At 42.8% G+C, this 21,834-nt stretch overlaps 1 protein-coding gene across 3 annotated transcripts in view; it reads left to right on the top strand.

Moving 5' to 3' along the window:
- The window catches only part of MARCHF3 (membrane associated ring-CH-type finger 3), a 154,503-nt gene that overhangs the window by 131,338 nt on the left and 1,331 nt on the right, over positions 1-21,834 (top strand). For all 3 annotated transcript variants that reach the window (XM_063724239.1, XM_002815834.5, XM_054555886.2), the window contains exon 4: positions 14,652-14,861. In XM_063724239.1, the coding sequence (XP_063580309.1) occupies positions 14,652-14,861 (210 nt within the window). The remainder of the gene's footprint in view (positions 1-14,651; positions 14,862-21,834) is intronic.

The following is a 21,834-nucleotide window of genomic DNA, read 5'->3' as shown; positions in this document are numbered from 1 at the left end:
ACCCCTGTCAGGTCTTCAGGCTTTGCCTTCCTCCTCATTCTTCATGGAATGTATGTTTCTGTGGCATGCCTCACCACTGCCCGCCTCCTTTCTTGAAGAGATAGGAACTCTGGGAGATTGTTTGGGATAAAGCGATTTCTTTGCAATCCATCATTACAGAGTTAGAGGGATAGATTTACACTGTGATGGATATGTGAGAAGAAAAAAGTTTAATTCTTAGATGTGCCACTTACGAAAATGTATAAAGATCTGTTTGTGAAGATTGAGGTCAGATTACAAGAAGAAAATGAAATGTTTTCTACTCATTATTTCATCATTGCTTCACCTCTAGCGATGCTATTATAAATAGAAAGTTGGAATAAGTAGTGAGGTTCAAAGTCTTTTAGGGCTCCGAGGGAAAATGGCTAATATAGCTTATATGAAATGCTGGCAAGTAGGAGCAGCAGGAAAGTTGTAAAATAGAATTTACAGGCATTTAAGGACTTATATCTGGGAAGAGTCAGTAAAGCAGAAATTGGGAGATGAGGGGAAAATATGCACCATCCTAGAAAATAAGGCGGCCCTTCCTCACAATTCACCACTTCCAAAGGCTTGCTCTTTGCATTATGTAGCTGGTAGGTGATGGGAGAATAGGCATGACAGATGGAGGTAATAAATGGCTCCAATATTTTTCTAAACACTGGTTTATTTGCTAAAAATCTATGACTTTAATGTTGAATTCATTTATCAAAATATACCTACGTCAGCTGTTTTTAAGACATGCCTTATATGTATCTGAAAAATCACTCTGTTAGATGAAGATGTGGCAAGGCAAAGGAAATACCTACATAAGGGAATTTATGCAAGATGGAGGGTTTCCTTAGAGAAATCTATAGGATACTTCAGATTTTTCTTAACTAAAGGGTCTTCCAGTCTCAGATTTTTTTAACAGCTTTATCAAGATATAAAAATTCACATACCATACCGTACAATTCACCATTTAAAGTGTACAATTTCTTGGTATTTTGTATTTTCACGGTTGTATAGTCATCACCACAGTTGATTTTAGAACATTTTCATCACCCAAAAAGAAAACTCATACACTGCAGCCTTCACTCTCCAGCCATCCCTTCTCTGTCCCCCACCCCCAGCCTAGGCAGCCACTAATCTATCTTCAGTCTCTATGGATTTGCCTGTTCTGGACATTTCCTATGAATGGAATCCTACAGTATGTGGACCTTTGTGATTGGCTTCCTTCACTTAGCATAATGTTTGCAAGCTCTAGTCTCAGATTTTATAGAAAATGTATCTTAACCTTCCTTGCTATATTTTTTATTTCTGATTTTTTTTCCTCATCATCCTGGTTACCTTAATATACTCCTCCTCCTCCTACTACTACTAGTAATTATTTCCTGAGGCCTTACCCTGTGCACTGTTCTGGGTGCTCTAATGGTCTCCTATTTGTGGATATAAATGAGGAAACTGGCCCAGAGGTGTCAATGGTTTCTTCCCCTCTTAAACTTTGGCTTTCTCTCTGTCACTGTTCATCTTTTACTTTCTTCTTTTATGGATATCATTTGCATATTGAACTTTTTATATTATCTGAATTTTTGCCATTCTTGCTCAGTAAGAGCCCTCTCCTTCCTTTAAGCCCATTAATTTAATTTGGATGCTTTCTTGATTCTGCTGTCCTATATTATCTAAAACTATACAGTTAATTTTTTTAATCTCATATTTTGCAACCTAGGTTGATTTTTTAATTTTTATTTGAGGAGTAAGGAGAAGGTCAGGGTCTAAGGATAAATGACGATTCTCAGAAGGCAACCAAATCCGCATTCTTAAATTTCTTGGCCGGGGGCGGTGGCTCACGCCTGTAATCCCAGCACTTTGGGAGGCTGAGGCAGGCAGATCACCTGAGGTCGGGAGTTCAAGACCAGCCTGACCAACGAGGAGAAACTCCGTCTCTACTAAAAATATAAAATTAGCCGGGCATGGTGGCACATGCCTGTAATCCCAGCTACTTGGGAGGCTGAGACAGGAGAATCGCTTGAACCCGGGAGGCAGAGGTTGCAGTGAGCCGAGATTGCGCCATTGTACTCCAGCCCAGGCAACAAAAGCGAAACTCCATCTCAAAAAAAAAAAAAAAATTCTCAAACTTCAGAAAGTTGGATTGAACCAAGGATTGTCTCAAGGCAGTTTAGGGAAATGCTCCAGAACAGTGCCTCTTACCCTTTCCTGTATCTCAGATATGTGTGAGAATCTGATAAAAACTTGAACTGTCTCCCCCAAAATATACACACATCCATTGTCCAAATACAGGTTCAAAGGGGTCACAGATTTTCTGAAGCCCTATAACCTAAGTCAAATACCCCTAACCTAGAAAGGTAATTATGTAAACTATAAAACAGAGATTTTTCTAAAAGTGTCTCTTGCACCCTTAATATGCCTTAAGTATGAAAAATGAGAGACGGTCTCAACACTTCACTGCATATTCCCTCTTCCATGAGAAGGCCATAGTATACTTCTGTGGGTACCACGACAGTAGATACGATTTGTTAGTCTTAAAGGGAGAGCTGGTGATTCAGTTATACATATATACAGAGACTGGGCTAGTTATTAACTTAGTTTCCTTAATGATTGGCTTGGTTCTGCCACAGGGACACCTAGGGGTTGCATGTCTCAGGATCACTCAAGCTAAAAATGTATATGTGTTTCTCAGTTGGAGCAGAGCTTTCCCACAGACCCTAACTCTATTCATCCAGCTGGTTTCCTGCCTGCCCTTCTGTAAATGCCAGTCCCTGATGTCATGAATCATGTCATTTGCGCTGTTACCCCTTACCCCTTAAGAATGTCTTTTCTGAAGACAAGTCTGTGAGTTTTATAGCAAAGTGATCTACAAACATTAAACATAACCAAAGGAAGTAAGGCCAGCAAAATAGAGAACATTGCCCTCTGCTCAGATAACACAGCGAGGTGTCTTCACCTGGTAATCTGATATTCTGGGCCCCATACCCAGTGAAAGATATCCAAAAAGTCCAGGGGAGTGGTTAACACAGATGGCTGCACAGAAAGTGAGAGATAAGAGGATGCTACCAATCTAGATGTGAGGATGCCACTGAGGGACATGTCTGAAATCTTGAAAATCATGAACAGCTTAGACAATGTGAACAGGGAGTGCCTCACACATTCCAAATTACTTAAATGGTGGTGGGCTCCCTTTGAAATTCAAAGACAGAGTTTAGAACAAAAATAAGGAGATACCACCTCCATCGTGGTGCATGAACTTAAGCCTCTGCCTCAAGTGGAGCCTTGAGTGATTCCTAATCCATTAGTTGCTAGGATGTATCTAATGTCAGCCAAGTCAGCCAGGCCCTCCTAAATATGTGGGGCCCTTTTAGGCAGCAAAACATTGGACTATAGGGACTGCAAATCCAAGACTTCCTCTGTTTTCATGGTCCTTCTATTTAGAAGAAATTTCCCCTTTTTCAAAGTGTTCCCATTCTTGCTTACTTTGGGAACATGTGGTGACATTGTCTGCACTGTCGTCTGTTTTCCATGTGCACTGTATTTCCTTGAAATCCCTCCACCATACTCTGCTTGGATAGTTTTCTTACTCACATTCTCACTACACCTGAGGGACACAGATATGTAAGTGTAGTACCATTTTGAAAACCTGGTTTTGAATGTTATTTTTTCCTCTCTATTCCTTCAAACATCCCTATTATCAAAATAGACATTTATTGTTCATATTCATGTTATTTATCATATTCTCATCTTTTGTCTAGTGCTCCAGCGGGGGCTCTTATTTGGTACACTGTCCTGGTACAGTGTGTCCCATGATCATGTACTTCTGCTGGAAGTAATTCTTCAAATATTCAGAAACCCAGACTCCAACAGCAGTCCAACGGAGTGGTCATTAGACACCAGTAACCTTCCAGTCTGGGGGCCAGTAAGAATTAAAATGAAGCAAGATCAGGGGAATGAGAGCTGCTATTTACGTTTAAAAAAGACCATACAGGGCCAGCCACAGTGGCTCACACCTGTAATCCCAGCACTTTGGGAGGCCAAGGCGGGTGGATCACTTGAAGTCAGGAGTTCAAGAACAGCCTGGCCAACATAGCAAAACCCCATCTCTACTAAAAGTACAAAAATTACCCGGGCGTGGTGGTGCATGTGTGTAATCTCAGATACTCAGGAGGCTGAGGCATGAGAATAGCTTGAACCTGGGAGGTGGAGGTTGCAGTGAGCCAAGATTGTGCCACTGCACTCCAGCCTGGGTGACAGAGCGAGACTCCATCTCAAAAAAAGAAAAACCACACAGTATGAATTTATTGTTCCCAAAATAAATAATATCTACTTTTGGCGCTATGCATTTTATCAATTTCTTCTAAAAACTTCTGTTTCCTTGCTCTCCATTCTATCTTGGTTATCTCATGTTTCTTGCTTTACATTGATCAGATATGCCACATAATTCTGAAGTATCTTCTCATATTTCAGATAAGCAATCTCCATTTGGCTGTGATCACTCCTATGCTGTAATGATCTAAAATAATTAGAGATTATTTTTATTTTGTGTATGTCTGAAGTTACAAGTGAATATATAAAATGATTTGCCATCTAATCCTGTTGCGCCATTGATCTAATCTTTGGAAAAATAAACCATTGGTGTCAGTGTGTGTAGCATTTGTTTAAATAATGTCAGAGCCAAATTACAACGTCCCAGGCATAAGCATAGTATTTGTGGAGCATTATAGCCCATTAATTGGCTTATTGGCCTAAGTCCTCCAGGGAGCATCACAAATCTCCAGGGTGTCCTTGAATATGACTTTATGCTTCAGCCAGATCACAGCTGTGAGTGCCAAAGTAACTGCTATGCACATGTGTGTGGCAAAAATTACTGTATTTAATGGGAAGAGTCCAAGAAAATGGTCTTATATATGCATTTCAGTTACATTCATTTGATGTCTACCCAAAGTGATCCTCTCTGGCTTAGAAGGATTTGTTTATTTCTTCAGCTAATATTTATCAAGCACAAATTAGGTATTTAAGAAACAGGAATGTAACTGTGGACAGGCCAGAAGAATCTCATGTACTAACAGAGCTTCCCTGCTGGGGAGGAAGGAACAGAATGAACAAGTAAATAAATAAACAAGATTGTCTCTGGTAGTGGTGGTAAAAGCTATGAAGGAATAATCAAGGCTTTGTGGCAAAGAAGAACTGGGGTGAGGGTTTGTGTGTGCTGGTTTGTGAAGGCCCATATGAAGAGGTGTCATTCAAGCAAAGGTACAGCTGATGAGAAGGAACCTGCCATGGGTAGAGGAGTTCCAGGCAGAGGAATGGCCACTGTAAGGCTCTGAGGCAGGAGCTAGTCTGGTATTTCTGAGGCAGGAAGAAACACTGAAGGAGAGCATTGCATGAGAGCTCAAAGGAGCTGGGTACCAGGTGCTTAAACTTTTCTGGACCCTTTGGCAATGTGTTGAAGCGCATGGATCCCTTCTCAGAATCATGTTCTTAATTGCATAAAATACATAGGAATGCAAAGGAAGCCATTTACACTAAAATACAGGTATCAAAATATTTAAAAGACACAGTTGTAATATAAAATGTAAATGATTCTTTAGCACGTTTTGTAGCAGATCTAATAACTAACATTAAAGTAATGATATTTCAAGATATTTGCAACAATTGTAATGGGATACGAAATATCCGTATTCCTGTTTCTACTGGTGACAAAGTCGCAGGTACTGCTGATGCCACCTAGATTTTCTGCATTTCTCAGTGGAATGTTCTATTTCAATTAGAGTTTGTGAAAATAAAGATGTGCTTTTTTTTCCCATTCAAAATCATAGATCCTGTGAATCCCATCTGTGGACTCCAGGGTACAAACGCCTGGGCTAAACCATGCAGGGCTCTGTAGGCCATGGGACGGTGTTAGGCTAAGGGTGATGGGGAGCCACTGGGAAATTTTAAACTAGACAAGTGTCATGATTTGCTGCTTTGTAGAAACTGGATTCTAGGATAACAGGAGTGGAAGGGTGAGAAAGTAAGGAGACTATTACATGGTACCATCTTTTAGGTAAAAAATGAAGAGGGTTTGGATGGGAATAGTGGTGGCCAGGGAGAGCAGTGCAAATATACTCAAGATGTATTCTGGAAGAATTGACAGCATTTGCTGATCGACTGGATATAGGGGAAGGGGCATGAAGAAAGGGAGAATAAGGATGGGACTGAGGTTGTTTATGAGAGCCGCCAGGTGTTGGTGTTCCCACACGCTGGTATGGGCCACCCTGAGAAAGGAATCTATCTGTGGGGGAGTTGGAATGGTGGATGGTGAATCTCGTGTTCTGCGGTGGATCTTGTAAAGCTTGTCATGTTTGCTGCACAAATGGAGACACATCAAGTAAGCAGCTGGGCACACAAGCCTGAAGCCCAGAAAAGGGTTGTCCTGAAATCCTTTAGTCAAGCCTGATGTTTTGAACTAAAATGAGAACTTATGAGTTCTATAGCATTGCTCTGATAACAAGAGAGGCTGCTTCACCACTCCATCAAAGCCACGGCATCCTTATTCTGTTGAGGTAGACTCCCCTTTTTGACTCCACAACAGAGCTAAAGAACTTCATAAAGTCACACAGCATTTGGGGGAACCAGAATGCGGGGCAACTGGAAGTAGTGTCCTGTCCCCTGCCTCCGAGCCCGTATCTTACCCCCAGCAAGGTGCTGCTTCTCCAACTTTATCCGTTGCAGGAGGGAACAAAAATTGGGATCAAGATTTTATGTAGTGTGAAAGTAAGTGAAAAGAAAGAATTGAAAGAGCATTAGGCTGGAGGTTTCAAATACTGGCTCCTCACCATGTAACCTTGAACAAGGAACTTAACCTCACTGAGTCTTCATATCCTAATCCAAAATGGGAATAATAACAACACCTGGTCTTCCAAACAGTACAAATATCTGGTAAATCGTAGGCACTCAGTACATATTTTTGGTTGAATTGGAGTTGTATAACTTTTAAGAGGACATGTGGTGTGTACCCTTCTCAATTATTTCAAGGTACGTTTCTTCTAGAAAAAAAATAGATATATATATATATAGTAATTGTAACTAAAACAGCACAAGGGATCTTGAATAATTTACTAGGTTTCTCATACGACTTCATGACCTATGGAAAAACAGATGTTCCATGGTTACTTACATCTTAGGAAAAAAAGCTTGAATCAAAACTACAGGTTTTTCATCTTGTAACAGCAAAACAATGTGTAGATATTTATCTTGGAAACCTAAGAAGAGCAATATGTAAGAAATGCTATCTCTAGTCTAGAAGGCTAAAAGCAATTAACTTGACAATTTGATGTTTATATGCCAACAAAGTTTCTCCTTTCCAATCAGTTTAACTAGTCTAACTAATACTGTAAGATCATTTCTGGTCAGACCTAGTGGCATCTCAGATGTTTATTCATTCATTTTCCTTTTTTTTTTTTAATCAAGATATATTTTTTAAATCAAAATTTTTTTAAAATCAGCAGTCTTGTTGCCCAGGCTGGAGTGCAGTGGCGCAATCTCAGCTCACTGCAACCCCCGCCTCCTGGGTTCAAGCGATTCTCCTGCCTCACCCTCCCAAGTAGCTGGGATTACAGGCATGCATCACCACGCCTGGATCATTTTGTATTTTTAGTAGAGATGGAGTTTTACCATGTTGGTTAGGCTGGTCTCAAACTCCTGACCTCAGGCGATCCACCTGCCTTGGCCTCCCAAAGTGCTGAGATTACAGGCGTAAACCACCACACCCAGCCTATTCATTCATTTTTGTTAAACATCTACTATGTTCCAGTGCTGTTCTTAGATCAAGGCATATGAAATAAACAAAAATAAACAAAGTTGAAGTAGGTAGCAATACATGGGCAACTAAACAGACAACTAAAGAAATAGCATCGTTTCAGAGAGTGTTGTGTGCTCTTGAAAATACAGCTGAGTAACATTCACAGGTGCTGGGAGTGTTTTCCATGAGAAGGTGCCATTTGAGCTGAGACCTAAATAATGAGAAGCTGAAAAAGAATATGCGCAAAGGCTGAAAATGAAGGGAGAGGTAGCAGGAGACATGGGAACTGGTAGGAAGGGATGAAGTCAGGGCTTATAGTACCAGGTAGACAGTTTGGACTTTATTGTGACCACTGGAGAGTTTTGATCAAAGAAGCAACCCAATTTGATTTATATTTCTAGAAGCTCACCCTGACTATTGTTTTGGGACTGGACAGCAGGGTGGCCAGAGTGGAAGCGGGGAGGCTATTGCCTCCCAAGTAGGAGATGATGGCGACCTAGCCTGGGATGTCAGTAGTAGGGCAGAGAGAAGCAGCCAGATTCCAGGTGTGTTGTAGGCAGTGCCAATAGGACTTACCATATCCTGGGCAAGTCCCTTAGCCCAGGAGAAAAGACACAGAATGGAACAGGATGACTAAGTGACGGGAGTGGATGGTCATTTACTGATATGGAGGAGACTTAGTGGAAAGGAGTTACGAGGTACGTGCTAATCAGGAGTTCTGTTGTGGACAGATTGAGTTGTCTATTAGTCATCTAAGCAGAGATGTTGACTGGGTCGTTGAATGTGCACGTCTAGAGGTTTGGAGAGAGGCCAAGGCATGAGCAAATACTCTGTAAAGTTCTCCTTTGAGATGCTTTGTTACAAGCCTGGTTTGATGGATATCTGAAGCATGCATCTCCTAAGGTCTCCTGGAGTCAGAATTTCCTTCTGTGCATCTTCAGCTGTCCTGGAAACTCATTGACAGACTGTGGAGTTCAGGGATTTAAAACACTAGTAGGAGTTTGTTTTTGTTCTCTGCTTTGTTTCAAGTTAACTGAAAAGCATTATTTTCAACTTTCATCTTCAATTTTAAATCATGCAAGAAACCTATCACTTACCTTCTGATCATTACACTGCCCCCCTCACATTCCAGCTCCCCATATAAGCGAGAATTTAGTGTAGAATGTGTTGGGCTTGCAGAATAAGACCCATCTCAAGAAAGGCAAGGTTAATAACTCTGCCAAGTGTCAGCCTAACAGGAGACTCGGGCAGATAAGCCCAAGTGAGTAAACACTGTGAGACTATGCCTTCTCTTTTTTTCCTTCTAGCACCATAAATTTATTATGGTTTTCTTTCTATCAGTTTCTTTCATTCTTGTGATGGTTTCTCATTAAGGAGATTCATGGGGACGGTTGTTATCGATCAGAGCTATTAGCCACCAGAGTGTAATCTGGTTCTAGTACAAACTGACCTGCACAGTGTCCTGTCTACCTTGGGGATTTAAGCTGATTAACTCAGAGCCTGGGAGGCAGAGTCTAAAGTTCTGTAACACAGCACCTCTGGCACCCCCTCTTCCCCACCAACCAGTAGGGGATTTAACATACTGACACTGTAATTAAATCCAAATCCACACTTAACCCACCTTGAAAGTAGCCACTGGTACCTGGCTTACCTTAGATGTACATTCACAGCCAGTGAATGATGCTGTGGCAAGGTAGTAGAGTGCTGCTTTAATCCCCTCTTCTGTCTCAGGCCCTTCAGTGCCAATTACGGTGGGGTTTCTAGTTTGTTTATTTGTTGTACTTATTTCCAAGAATTGATCAACCTCATGGCTCAGAAATAAGTTAAGTGATTAGAATGAGATTTCTACAGAAAAATAGGCAGCTCACTGCTGGGGCTTTCAGCAGCATGATCTCTCTACTGTATGTTTTGATGGAACCAGAGAACAAGATGCCAGAAGTGTGCTTTTGGTTGCCCACAGAACCCCTGGCAGCCATATGAGTGGATCCACCGGGAGAAAAATGCCACAAAAATTACTAGTCTCAATCATTGACCTTGGCTTTTAAAATATAGCTAACCACCAAGTATAAGCTGAGGACTAAGGTCAAACTTAAGACCCTTCAAGAATGGCATTTGAGCTGCAAAAGCTGTCCACAAGTGGGCAGGATAAATTAATTGGTATCTCACACCAGAGGAACTTCAATAAGTAAATATTCCTTCTTGTACTGAAAAGTACAATTAAGGTGTAACCATTTTCCTCCCCTTCCATCCAGCTACTTCCTGACCCCATGCTTTACTAAGAATTATGATATAGTAGAATGGTTAGGGGCACAGTCTTTGGAGCTAGACTTCATGAACCAAAGCCACAACCAATCTTGTATAAGTTATTTAAATTCTCTGTGTCTCATTTTCCCTATCTATGAAATGGCAGTGATAATAATGATTCTAAGATTATTGAGGAGTAAATGAATTATTAGATGTAGCATATAAAATAGTGCTTGGCATATAGTAGGGGCTGAAGAGACATAAGCTCTTCTCATTCGTTTAGCATGAGGTGCCTGATATGAGGCAGGCCCTGTGCTAGACACCAGTGATGTAAAGGTAAGTTTGAATGGGAAGACAGACACACGAACAAGCCTGCCTTCTGCCTCTTCCTGTTCTTTATTAATGCTTAGGAGACGAGGATACTACTACAGAACAGGTATAATAGTCAATGAATATACCCCATAACTGATAAGAAAGGTAGAAGACATAAGAGCCAAAAATGTAATAGAACAATAATCGAGGAGGTCAACCGCTTGTCTGTTATGAATTAGGTCACAATGCATGATAATGTAGCTGAGATTAAACACCCAGAAATTAGATCTCATCGTGGTTTGGCAAAAGAATTGACACAAACCAGAATAAGAGCCTAAGAAAATTTTCTGAAACTACCGTGATCACATCCTGGCCAGCCAACTAAACATTCAGTTACCAGATGTACCCAATAAAACGGCAGGACTTAAATGTGTCCCACCTAGCTGAAAAGTTAAAAAACCTTGCACACACAAGCTTACACACACAAATGCCATTTGGTACAAAAAGAAAATGTTAGCAGGAAAACAAGGAAGAGACATGTGAGGCTGGTTTAAATCTCACCTCTGATACCCACTTGCTATCTCTCCTTAGGTGAGTTATTAAACTTTCTGCTCCCTGGTGTTTATATCTATGGAATAGGGATACTGTTATCACCTACTACATAGGACTGTTGTGAGGACTCAGTGAGATATTGCATAATAAACTCCAAGCTGTAGCACTGAGCCTGCCCCAGCCATCTCTCAGTAATAGCTGTTTTGCTGTTTTAGTTTGCTGTGCGCTAGCTAGACATCTGCCTCCCCTGACAGCCTTGTCTGTCCCTCTCTCTCACTCTGTGTGTCTGTCTGTCTCCCTTTCTATCTGTTTTGTACACAAGTGATATATATACATATATTTATACAAGGAATCCATGTTCATTTTATAAAAACAAGAAAATAATGTACAAAATAGTTTTAAACCACTCACAATGCCACCACCAAGAATAGCTATTATTTTGCTAGGTGTCCCCCTGTCTCTGTGTAAATATGTCTTACATATATAGGATCATACTATACATTCTGTCCACTAGAATTTTTTTCTGCTCAGCAATATGTCGTGTCAGTAAATATAAAATGTACATTAGCATTTGAAATTGCTATTAATATATGGCATTCTATGTTAAGTAAATTCCATAATTTATTTAGACAATTCCATATTGCTAGAAATATAAGCGTAATCAAATTTTCTCTGTTATAAACTTTGCTTGTATTAATATTTTGTGTCGATATATGGATATATCTGGATACTTAGTAGCTCTTACCATGGCCGAGGGTAGTTTTTTCTTTTCCTCAGTGAGAATGGATGATTGCTACTGATCTTGCTCACAAACCTGCATTTGTATAATAGATAAGTAACATTTGGAGCTCTGCAGAAGATACACAACTTAACATAATAGTACCATGTAAAGTACTCCATACCTAAGTACAACCAGCAGCAAACAACACAAAGAGTAAGCCAAACCCCCCAAAACTAGAGTTAACAAGGTGCAGAATTCATCTTATTGGGTGATCATGGGCACATAAATATGGAAGATCAAAGAACAATTAGAAAACAGGAAACTGGAAACAAGCAATCATAATCTCTAGTTTGTCTTTGCACATTTATTTTGCATCAGGCAGAGATAAACATTGATTCATAATTACCTCCTCCCCTCCTTCCATATCTAAGTCATTTCATTGGGTAATGTCAAGGGCCACATAAATAAGTAAAGTACTAAGTTAGTTTTAATAAAATGCATCCAGAATTCCCAAGCAAAAGAAAGGAAGGGAAGTCTTAGCTAATGAGGTCAGCGTTTCTGTGGACATCGGTAGCATATGTATTCAGGGCCTACTGTTCCAAAATGGAAGTACAGAGAACAGTACACCAGATGTCTATCTGCTTCCAGGGAAAACCCGAACCATGAGGAGAATTGGGTTGGTTTGCTATAATTTGGTCACCATTGTTTAATAATCTGGATGTCTAAATGTCTTGCGATTTTAATTTTTGAATATTCACTAACATCTAAATAAGAGTAGAGATCTCGATCCTCTTCTTAGTTCAGCTTCTGAATCACCTGGCACCATCATTTAACTTTACTGAGCCTCTATAAAATTAAGATACAATAATGCCCTATTTCTACTCTCCACTTGATAGTGATATTCCCAGTACTTAGGCAAGATCATGTTAATTAATAAGAGCTCTTTGAATTTCTTTGAAGCTGCTGAGATGTCTGAGGTGGCATGACAACACATGGCAGGATTAATATCATTTGCACTTATTTTGGTATTTATATTAAATATAATGCAGTATTTAAATTCACAGACAAGTCAGCTCCCCATTATCTATGTTTTAATATTTATTTGTGTCCACTTTTGAGGTGAAACTGACTGTATTCAGCATCTCAGCCCGTGTTTAAGGTGGATTGTCCCTGAAAGGTGGAGTATTGTGGATTCATGCAAACATTTGAGGAAGGGCACCTCCCAGAAAAGTTTCTTTGGTGCCTTTTACCTCCTGCTTCTTTTACTCACTCATTGGGGTTTTGCCAGGCCTTACACTGCTCTTTCCTCAACTTCTTTCCCTCTTTGCCGCTTTTCTATTTTGTCATTCCATGCTTGAGCATGGCCTTCCCCTCCCTCTCCTGTCAGCCCCACCCACTCTTGTCTCACCCATCATGGCCCTTCTCTTCCTCCCAGTGGTTTTGTAGGATTTGCTGCCCTGGCCACTTGGGCTGTCTCCTCGGTGGCCAATGCTCCTGTTTGGCAAGCCAGCTGTGTGGCACTGCTGGGCACACATCAGCAGACAGTCAATGCTAGGTCCCTGTTGGTAGGGACAAGATGGAAGGCAGAGAGTACCAGTGTCTCTCCTCACCCCAACCCCATCATCTGTGTTTGACCCCACTCCTTCTCTGAACTCCTTGGCCTCAGTTTACTACATGGAACAGTGAGATGGGAATGTCAAATTATCTGTAGAGTGTTTCAATGCTAATCTGAAGAAAAGCTATCAGGCCTCATTACCCATGTGAGTTGACACCAGTATGTAAGCACTGAATTAAATCTATTGTCGAATGGATTTTGGAAAGCATTATAGCAGGCATTAAGCAGGTACCCAAATGGGAGGACAGCCATCCTATTTTCCTAACTGTAGAAATTCTCTTTAGTCTTTCAATAAGCATGAGGTTTTCCCCATCCTTTTGGGGATTGGTTCAGTCAAGATGGTAGCATAATCAAGATGTCAGAGGTGGTCCTAAGTGAGGAGGTTCAGGATCCAAAAGCCAAGAGTGGGCATTAATGAGTTCATGGGGTCAGGTGAGTATTATTCTGTGTTGGGTATCCCCAAGACCATCCTCAGGCTCAATTATTCACTAAAAGGACTCAGAAAAAACTGTTATACTCATGGTTATGGTTTATTACAGCAAAGGGATACAGATTAAAAGCAGAAAAGGGTGAAGGTGCATGGGGCAAAGTCCAGGAGAAACAAGACACAGGCTTCCATGTGTCCTTTCCTAGTGGAGTCAAACAAATATGCTTAATTCTTCCAGCAATGATTTGTGACAACATGGGCGAAGTATTTGCCAATCTGGGAAGCTCACCTGAGCTTTAGTATTCAGGATTTTGACTGGAATCAGTCACACAGACATGCAATATCTGAGTGACTGACCTCAGCTACTCAAACTCCAGGCTCCCAGGGCAAAAATAGGTGTTCACCATAAATCACATTGTTGGCATAAAGTGTCTGATCATACTAGTATTGTGGCCTAAGGCCTCACATGCAAAATACTCTTATCAGGCAAAATATTACTAGGACTCAGAACTCATCTCTCAGAAGCTGGTCAAGAGCCAGTCCTAAAAACAGGCCTGTCTTGAGAATGTGCAGGGCTTGAGCAACCCAACCCTTTCCAGCACACATTCCCAGGGTCAAGACACTGGAAGGCTTTGGACACATGACTGAACTTCTCCTACCTCAGCTGTCACCTTCCAAGCATAACATTCTCTCTTCCTTCCACATGGGATCATTGTGATTCAGAATAGTAACGACTATTTTCACAAAAAGTAGGTCATCTACAGCAAGGACACTATAAATTATTATTGTTATTTGTATCATATCATTATTATTCAGGGGGTGGAGCACGGGAATGAGCCCTGAACACTTCCTTGTTATCTCATAACAAGTCAGAAATGCCTTTTCCCAAAGTTCTGAAGGCAAAGATAACTTCAGAACAGCGTGTCTCCACTCCACACTGGCATTTAACCTTCTCCCTTGCTCTTCTCTGTCTCCCTTTACCTGGCAGTGGCTGAGAAACCCTGGCCCCCAGCATGAGAAGCGGACTCTGTTTGGTGACATGGTGTGCTTCTTGTTTATAACTCCCCTGGCCACCATCTCGGGCTGGCTGTGCCTGCGGGGCGCCGTGGACCACCTGCACTTTAGTAGTCGGCTGGAAGCCGTTGGACTGATTGCACTCACTGTCGCACTCTTCACTATTTACCTCTTTTGGACACTAGTAAGTATGGGCCGTGGCTAGGGTTCAGGCCATTTGGAGCTGGCCGCCTCAGCTGGCACAAGCCTTTCCTCTTGTCTGTAACACATCTCACCTGCCCGGTAGAAAACAGACCTTCGATTGCTGGCGGGAGCATGAGATTTGGTTTATGACTACGTGTGTGTGTGCGTTTGTCTGTGTGTGTGTCTGTGCTGCTAAGGCAGATCACATAAAGAAAAAGCTCAGCTTCTGGGTGTCCATCAGTCAAAGACACAGACACACCTTGGACGTTTCTCTCCTCTAGTAGTCTAGGACTCCATCTGTTATGAGGCTTGGCATTTTCTTTCCCTTGTTTATGTTTCTCACTTTTGCCGGGATTGTAGTATATTATGAATGATGCATTTGGCTGCTGTTGCTGTCACTGCCTGCACAGATCATGAATCCTCCCTGCTGGTTATTTCCTTCTTACGTCCTGACACAGCCTAAAGTCTTTGTTGGACGTGGAGCCGCACTTTGCCTGATGATTATTCTGTGTATTGGGATATTGACTCTGCTGCCCATAAAAGCACTAATTTATCTAGCTGAGAAGCTGCCACCAAAGAAAGGCCATTTCCCAATAAGTGTTCTCGCTGTGTGTGAGGAAGAATTTTTACATATCCCTTTTCTCATTCTTTTAACTTTTAACTTCATGCAGTAAGTTGATTGCTCGAGTACCGGTTGACAGCACCCACAAAATGCAACATTTGATCTCTCTCCTTATGCTTTCCTCTGGGAGCTGCAGGGAAGGACATCACTGTCTTCTAGAATATTTTCAGAAGCTGGGCCCCCTGCTTCCTGGCATTACTCTCCTGTGCCTGCTCGTTTCTAATCTGAGCACGTTCCATTGTTATTCAATATGTATTTCCTGTCTAAAGTGTACCATTCCCATATCCCATAGCACAGTGTCAGCATGTGGAAGCTGCTTCTAGCACACACTTCCTCCCTTTCTCTGTCTCCCAGACCCTGTTCCTCCAGCTGCCACTCCCACGACCCTGTTCATTTCCCTCTTCTTCATCATATGGCTCTTCCAGCTCTGTGCGTACCCTCCAGTGAGAGTGTTCAAACTGTAAGGAGATATATTTCAGTTTCAGTAAAGAGGGAGTGTTCTAATGCTAAGAACTTATCTGAGTCTTATAGTTAATTTAGACATTCTGTTCCCAGGCTAATGAAGCCCCAAGCAAAACTATTATTGCTTCCTTTAGAAGTCTACACTTCCAGCTGGGCGCAGTGGCTCATGCCTGTAATCCCAGCACTTTGGGAGGCTGAGGCGGGCGGATCACTTGAGGTCGGAAGTTCGAGACCAGCCTGGCCAACATGGCGAAACCCCGTCTCTACTAAAAATACAAAAATTAGACGGGCATCATGGTGCATGTCTGTAATCCCAGCTATTTGGGAGGCCCAGGCAGGAGAATTGCTTGGACCTAGAAGGCAGAGGTTGCACTGAGCCGAGATCGTGCCACTGTACTCCAGCCTTGGCGACAGAATGAGACTCCATCTCAAAAAAAAAAAAAGTCTACGCTTCCAAAGTGCGTCCTGGTTCATTTTGAATCAGGCAACGAAGCTGTTCCAGTAGCTTCCATTGTGATGGGAGGAGGGTTAGAAATAAGAAATGAAGGAGTCTAAGCAGCACCGTCTAACTCCTGGTCAACAGCACCACCGTGGGAAAGTCATTTGGCTTCTGTGAGGCTCAGTGTCCTCATCTGTCAAGTAGAAATAGTGGTAATGCCCATCCTGCCAAATTCCCCTGGTGTTATAAGATTTAAGTCAAAGTGTATATGGGAAAGTACCTTGGAGAATAATATAAGTTCTTGCCGTGTTTAGAGGTTTTCTAGTCTATAATTTTTTTCAGAAGAGTGCCTATGATGAAGGATGGATGAAGTGAGCTTAAATGCTGGGCTTTCAAAACCAATGTAAGGCCTTTCTGAAATCCTGCTTTGTAAAGCATACACTTATCTAACAAGAAAGAAACAGGGTGATAGGTGGCTGGAAAAGAAGGAAGAAACGAAGAAAAGAAAGATTATCTCAAGAAAAAATGGATGTGACCTTGTTTCATCTCCCATCTCAGGTGAAAGGCAGGTTTGGGTAGAAAAGGTACCTAGACTAGGCTCTTTCAGGAAAATGGTAACATACTTCACTCCAGAAATGTTTCTCACGGGCAGTGCTATGCATGTGTTTAGAATCCAAGGGCCTTGTGTTTAAACCCAAGATTTATCATCCTAATAACAGTGTAAATTCAAATAGGATACTTAACCTCTCTGTTCATCCTTCCTCTTATACAAAAAAATACAGGAAATAATTGATAACTGCTGGGTCAATGGGTTATTGCAAAGAGTAAGTGAGATAACGTCTGAGAACATACATGCAAGCACCTAGCAGAGTGTTGGCCCCAGGCTCCTTCCTGCGGCTTCCCTGCTCCCCCAGCTTCCACCCTCCCCCTGCCCTTTATAGAATGCAAAGTAGCAGGAGGGAAAGAAGGCATCTCTCCCCTTTGACTGGTGTGAAAAACGTGCTGTGGAGTCAGCTCAGCAATAGGTTACTGAATATAGAATAACTCCGTCCCAGATAAATGCTGTACTGAGCGGCCCTGGCAAGAGCCGTAATTCAGAAGCTGACAGCACTTGGAAACTGCCCTGCGGCAGAAACCCATTGTAAACAAGCTGTCAAGCTTAAGGAGAATATGCTGTGAAAATGTCTTAGATAAACAAACACGGTGTCAGTCCAAGCCTGGCTCCTCAGAGGAGCCGTTCCTGGAAGGGCCTTCCTGGTACTGTGAAGAAGGACAAGCGTTCACGCTGCAGGCCTCAGAGTGCCTTGGAGTTTCTCGCAGGCACACGTGGCCATGCGGGTACAGCCTTGACACACCCTCAGGGAGTCCTACCTTCTGGAACCTGCTGTGTTCCAGAAGCACACCTGGGCCCGAGGAGGCCAGGGCCTTGGTCAGCTCCACCCTAAGAGCTCAGGGAGAGGTGTCCTAGAAACATCACTGTCCATGTCACAAGTGATTTGAAGCCTGTAGACAGACACAAAGAGAGCTGGCTGAGAACTGAGTCCACATTAAACATGAAGAAATTGTCGGTAATGGACTTGGTATCAGCCCCAGTTTTGAGTTTGGAGGAGAACTGAGGCACCGTGTACAGGAAGTCTTTCCACTCACTGCATCACTGATGCAACCAGTGTCTAGCACAGAAGGGAATGAATGAGCGACCCGGTTCCTCAAAGGCTGACTCCCAGTCCCATGGTTTGATTGTTTAAATTCTTCTTATAAAGGGGGAACCGCCAAAGGAATGCTGTCCCAACAAGGCTCGCTGTGGGGCTGCTTTAGACATATCCCCTACACGGCCTACAAGCATCCTGAGGGTATTCAGCGGTATTTCCCCATGACCAATTCTCTCCTATACTCCTTTTCCCCAGTGCAGTCAGAGATAGATAGGTGAGCTGGGCATATTGCTGGGGAGGCCGTTTGCCAAGGCCTGGTCCCATAGATATCCCTAAGTCACACCACTTCCAGAGAGAAAGGGCAAAATCAAAATATGTAATCAGATATCCCAAAGCCTTCTGTGACTTTTTTTTTTTTTTTTTTTTTGAGAGAGAGTTTCCCTCTTGTTGCCCAGGCTGCAGTGCAGTGGTATGAGCCGAGATCACCGCAACCTCCGCCTCCCGGGTTCAAGCGATTCTCCTGCCTCAGCCTCCCGAGTAGCTGGGATTACAGGCATAGGCCACCACGCCCAGCTAATTTTGTATTTTTAGTAGAGACGGGGTTTCTCCATGTTGGTCAGGCAGTCTCGAACTCCCAACCTCAGGTGATCTGCCCGCCTCAGCCTTCCGAAGTGCTGGGATTACAGGCATGAGCCGCTGCACCAGGCCGCCTGCTGTGACTTTATAGCACACCTTTGCCCCAGCTGCAGTCACCTCCCTAATGGGAAGAGTGGGTGCTAACATTTTCTAACCCTTCTCATAATATTCATGCGATCACAACTCTTTGTACAGCAGACTTGCCCATGATAGGAGGTTAGTTAGATGAATAAACTAGAAACTTCAGGAAGCCCATCCCATAAGGAATAGTATTTTTATAATAGTGGCCCTATACTCTCTTCCTCCTCTCTCCTAAACTCAAAAATTTAAGAAATATCTAAGTGAAATTCTTAACATTATTGTTATAGCATCTTTTTATTTTATGTTTTCTTTTTCCTTGCTGCCTTATTCTTCTTCTAAATTAGACCTCCTTTCTTCCCAATTATATTGCATTGCAGGGATGCAGTGTCTTGGAGCATCTAGAGAAGTAGCATTAACCCAGGGCAATGCAAACCTGTGGTCTCCTTGGCGTTGTGCTCGACTGCCTTTATTTTCCCTAACAAAGAAGCATCTTCTTATGTTGCATTCTTCTTATTGATTGAATTTGCCTGCAGACTGTGGTGATTAACCACAATTAAAATAGATTAATGTATAATAAGATCTCATCTGTTTGTCTACACAAGTGGGCTGAATTTTTTAATTTCCTGGCCAAGGAACCAGGAGACCTGCTAAGTCGTTGACTCTCTGTGTTCCTTGAAGCAGTGCATCTCAGGCTTGAATGCACATGCGGATCACCTGGGGATCTTGTTAAAATGCACTCTCTAATTCCTTAGGTCTGGGTGGGGCCCAAAATTCTGATATTCTAACAAGCTCCCAGGTGATGCAGCCTGCTGCTGGTCCAGGACCATGCTGAGAGCAGAGCCTTAAAGGAAATAGCCCAATCTCTCTCTGTCTTTCTCTTTTTTTTTTCTGTTACCCTGTATCTAAAGGGTGTCACAAAATTCTTTCTTATATTTAAGACACACAAAATACCAGCCCAAGAACACTAAAATGTATGCTCTGTGCCCTGTGCTAGGTGTTTTATATGCATTACATCAAATATCATTATTCACATCTTACAAACAAGGAAACTGAAGCTTGTTGACAGCAAATAACCTCCCCAAATCACGCAACCACTAAGTAGAGGATGCAGGTTGCAGGCCCGTGTGCCTGGCTCCGGAGCCTGCGGCCTGCACTCATAACTACTTCTCCAATTACTAATGCCAGTGTGCATAGCTCTCAGCATCATGGAAAAGGGGACTCTTGATTTGAAATCCAGCTTTCCCATAATGTTCCCAGATTCCAGACTTCTTATATTGCCAAAGTTCCTTATTAGTGTAATACTTGTCTGCATTCCACCTCTTTCCCGCTGTTGGCCCTGAACAGCTGGCTTCCCAGCCTGCCTCTCCTACATTCGTGAGTGGCACCAAGCAGCAGCAGGACAGAATAGATACAAGAGAATCACACGTGAAAAAAAACCAAACTGATCCACTTTGGCATGTTCAGGGACTTTTGGAGAAAAGCACATCTGTGTGAGTTTAAAAGCGTATATTTTCATACTCAACTCTCTCTGGCATTCAGCCCGTGGCATCTGCTTTCTAGCCTCAGAAATTTGAATAAGTGGCCTTGAATTTCATGATCCTGCCAGGAAGACTAAAAAGCCCATTCTGATCAAGGGCCTGCACTTCCATCTACTTCCAGAAACTCGAGCCCAAGTCATCAGGCCAGCCTACTTTCTGACCACCATAGACCTTTAGTGGGATCAACACAACCCACCTACTCCCAGATAATTAAACAGCCCAGACCTGATTTGTCACTCCAAGCTCATGGGCTCCTTCCTTTCCAGCACTTACCTACACATCAGGCTCTGAGTTTCTTGGACAGTCCATCAGTGTTTTATGCCAGCCTTCTCCAAAACAGACTATAGGTTTAAGCATCTCATTCCAATATATGTACATAAAAAGCAAGCACCTCGGCCGGGCACCGTAGTTCACGCCTGTAATCCCAGCACTTTGGGAGGCCGAGGTGGGTGGATCACCTGAGGTCGGGAGTTCAAGACCAGCCTGGCCAACATGGAGAAACCCTGTCTCTACTAAAAATACAAAATCAGCTGGGCATGGTGGCTACTCGGGAGGCTGAGGCAGGTGAATCGCTTGAACCCGGGAGGCGGAGGTTGCGGTGAGCCAAGATCGCGCCATTGCACTTCAGGCTGGGCAACAAGAGCAAAACTCTATCTCAAAAAAGAAAAAAAAAAAAGGCAAGCATCTCTCAGGCACAATTATGACACTGCCTCTACCATCATGTATTATATGAGAGGTTTGGTGGGGCACAGTGGCTCACGCCTGTAATCCCAGCCCTTTGGGAGGCTGAGGCAGGCAGAACACTTGAGATCAGGAGTTCGAGACCAGCCTGGCCAACATGGTGAAACCCTGTCTCCACTAAAAACACAAAAATTTGCCAGGCATGGTGGCGCATGCCTGTAATCCCAGCTTCTCAGGAGGCCGAGGCACAAGAATCACTTGAACCCATGTGGCAGAGGTCACAGTGAGCTGAGATCATGTCACCGCACTTGAGCCTGGGTGACAGAGCAAGCCTCCATCCAAAAAAAAAAAGAGAGAGGCTTAAGTTTGAAGCAGTGTTGCAATCAGAAAATATAGGATGCTTATTCACTCATTCATTTACTCAGCAAACTCTCTTGAGCAACTTCCTAAGTGCAAGGCGTTATAACAGGTGCTGGGCATGCAAAGATGAACACAACACAACCCCTGCTCTCAAGATGCTTCTAGTGCAGGAGGAGAGAAAAACATGCACAGTGCTGTTCAGGACACTCAGTGCCATGTGGGTAAGCTTGAGGCACAGCGGGCACCCAAGGGAGTCATGCCCCACCTAGCCTGAGGCTAGAGAAGATTTAGCAGGGGAGTTAGTGCCCACTCTGTGATTTCCTTACTGGAAGCTATAGAATGCTGGAGCTGGATGCAATTAGGAATCACCCACTGGGGCCACCAAGCTGTTGTTCAGGTTGTCCACAGGACAGTACAAAGGATGTCCTTCGTATCATAGTATGAATGGGATCCTTTGAGTTGTGCAGGGTCTAACTTGCAGGAAGGCTCATGAAGCTCTAGCATCC

This window comes from Pongo abelii, chromosome 4, assembly GCF_028885655.2.
Source record: "Pongo abelii isolate AG06213 chromosome 4, NHGRI_mPonAbe1-v2.0_pri, whole genome shotgun sequence".
Classification (NCBI taxonomy): domain Eukaryota; kingdom Metazoa; phylum Chordata; class Mammalia; order Primates; family Hominidae; genus Pongo; species Pongo abelii.
Note: the sequence above shows the minus strand (reverse complement) of the source record. Positions and strands in the feature narration are given on the sequence as shown.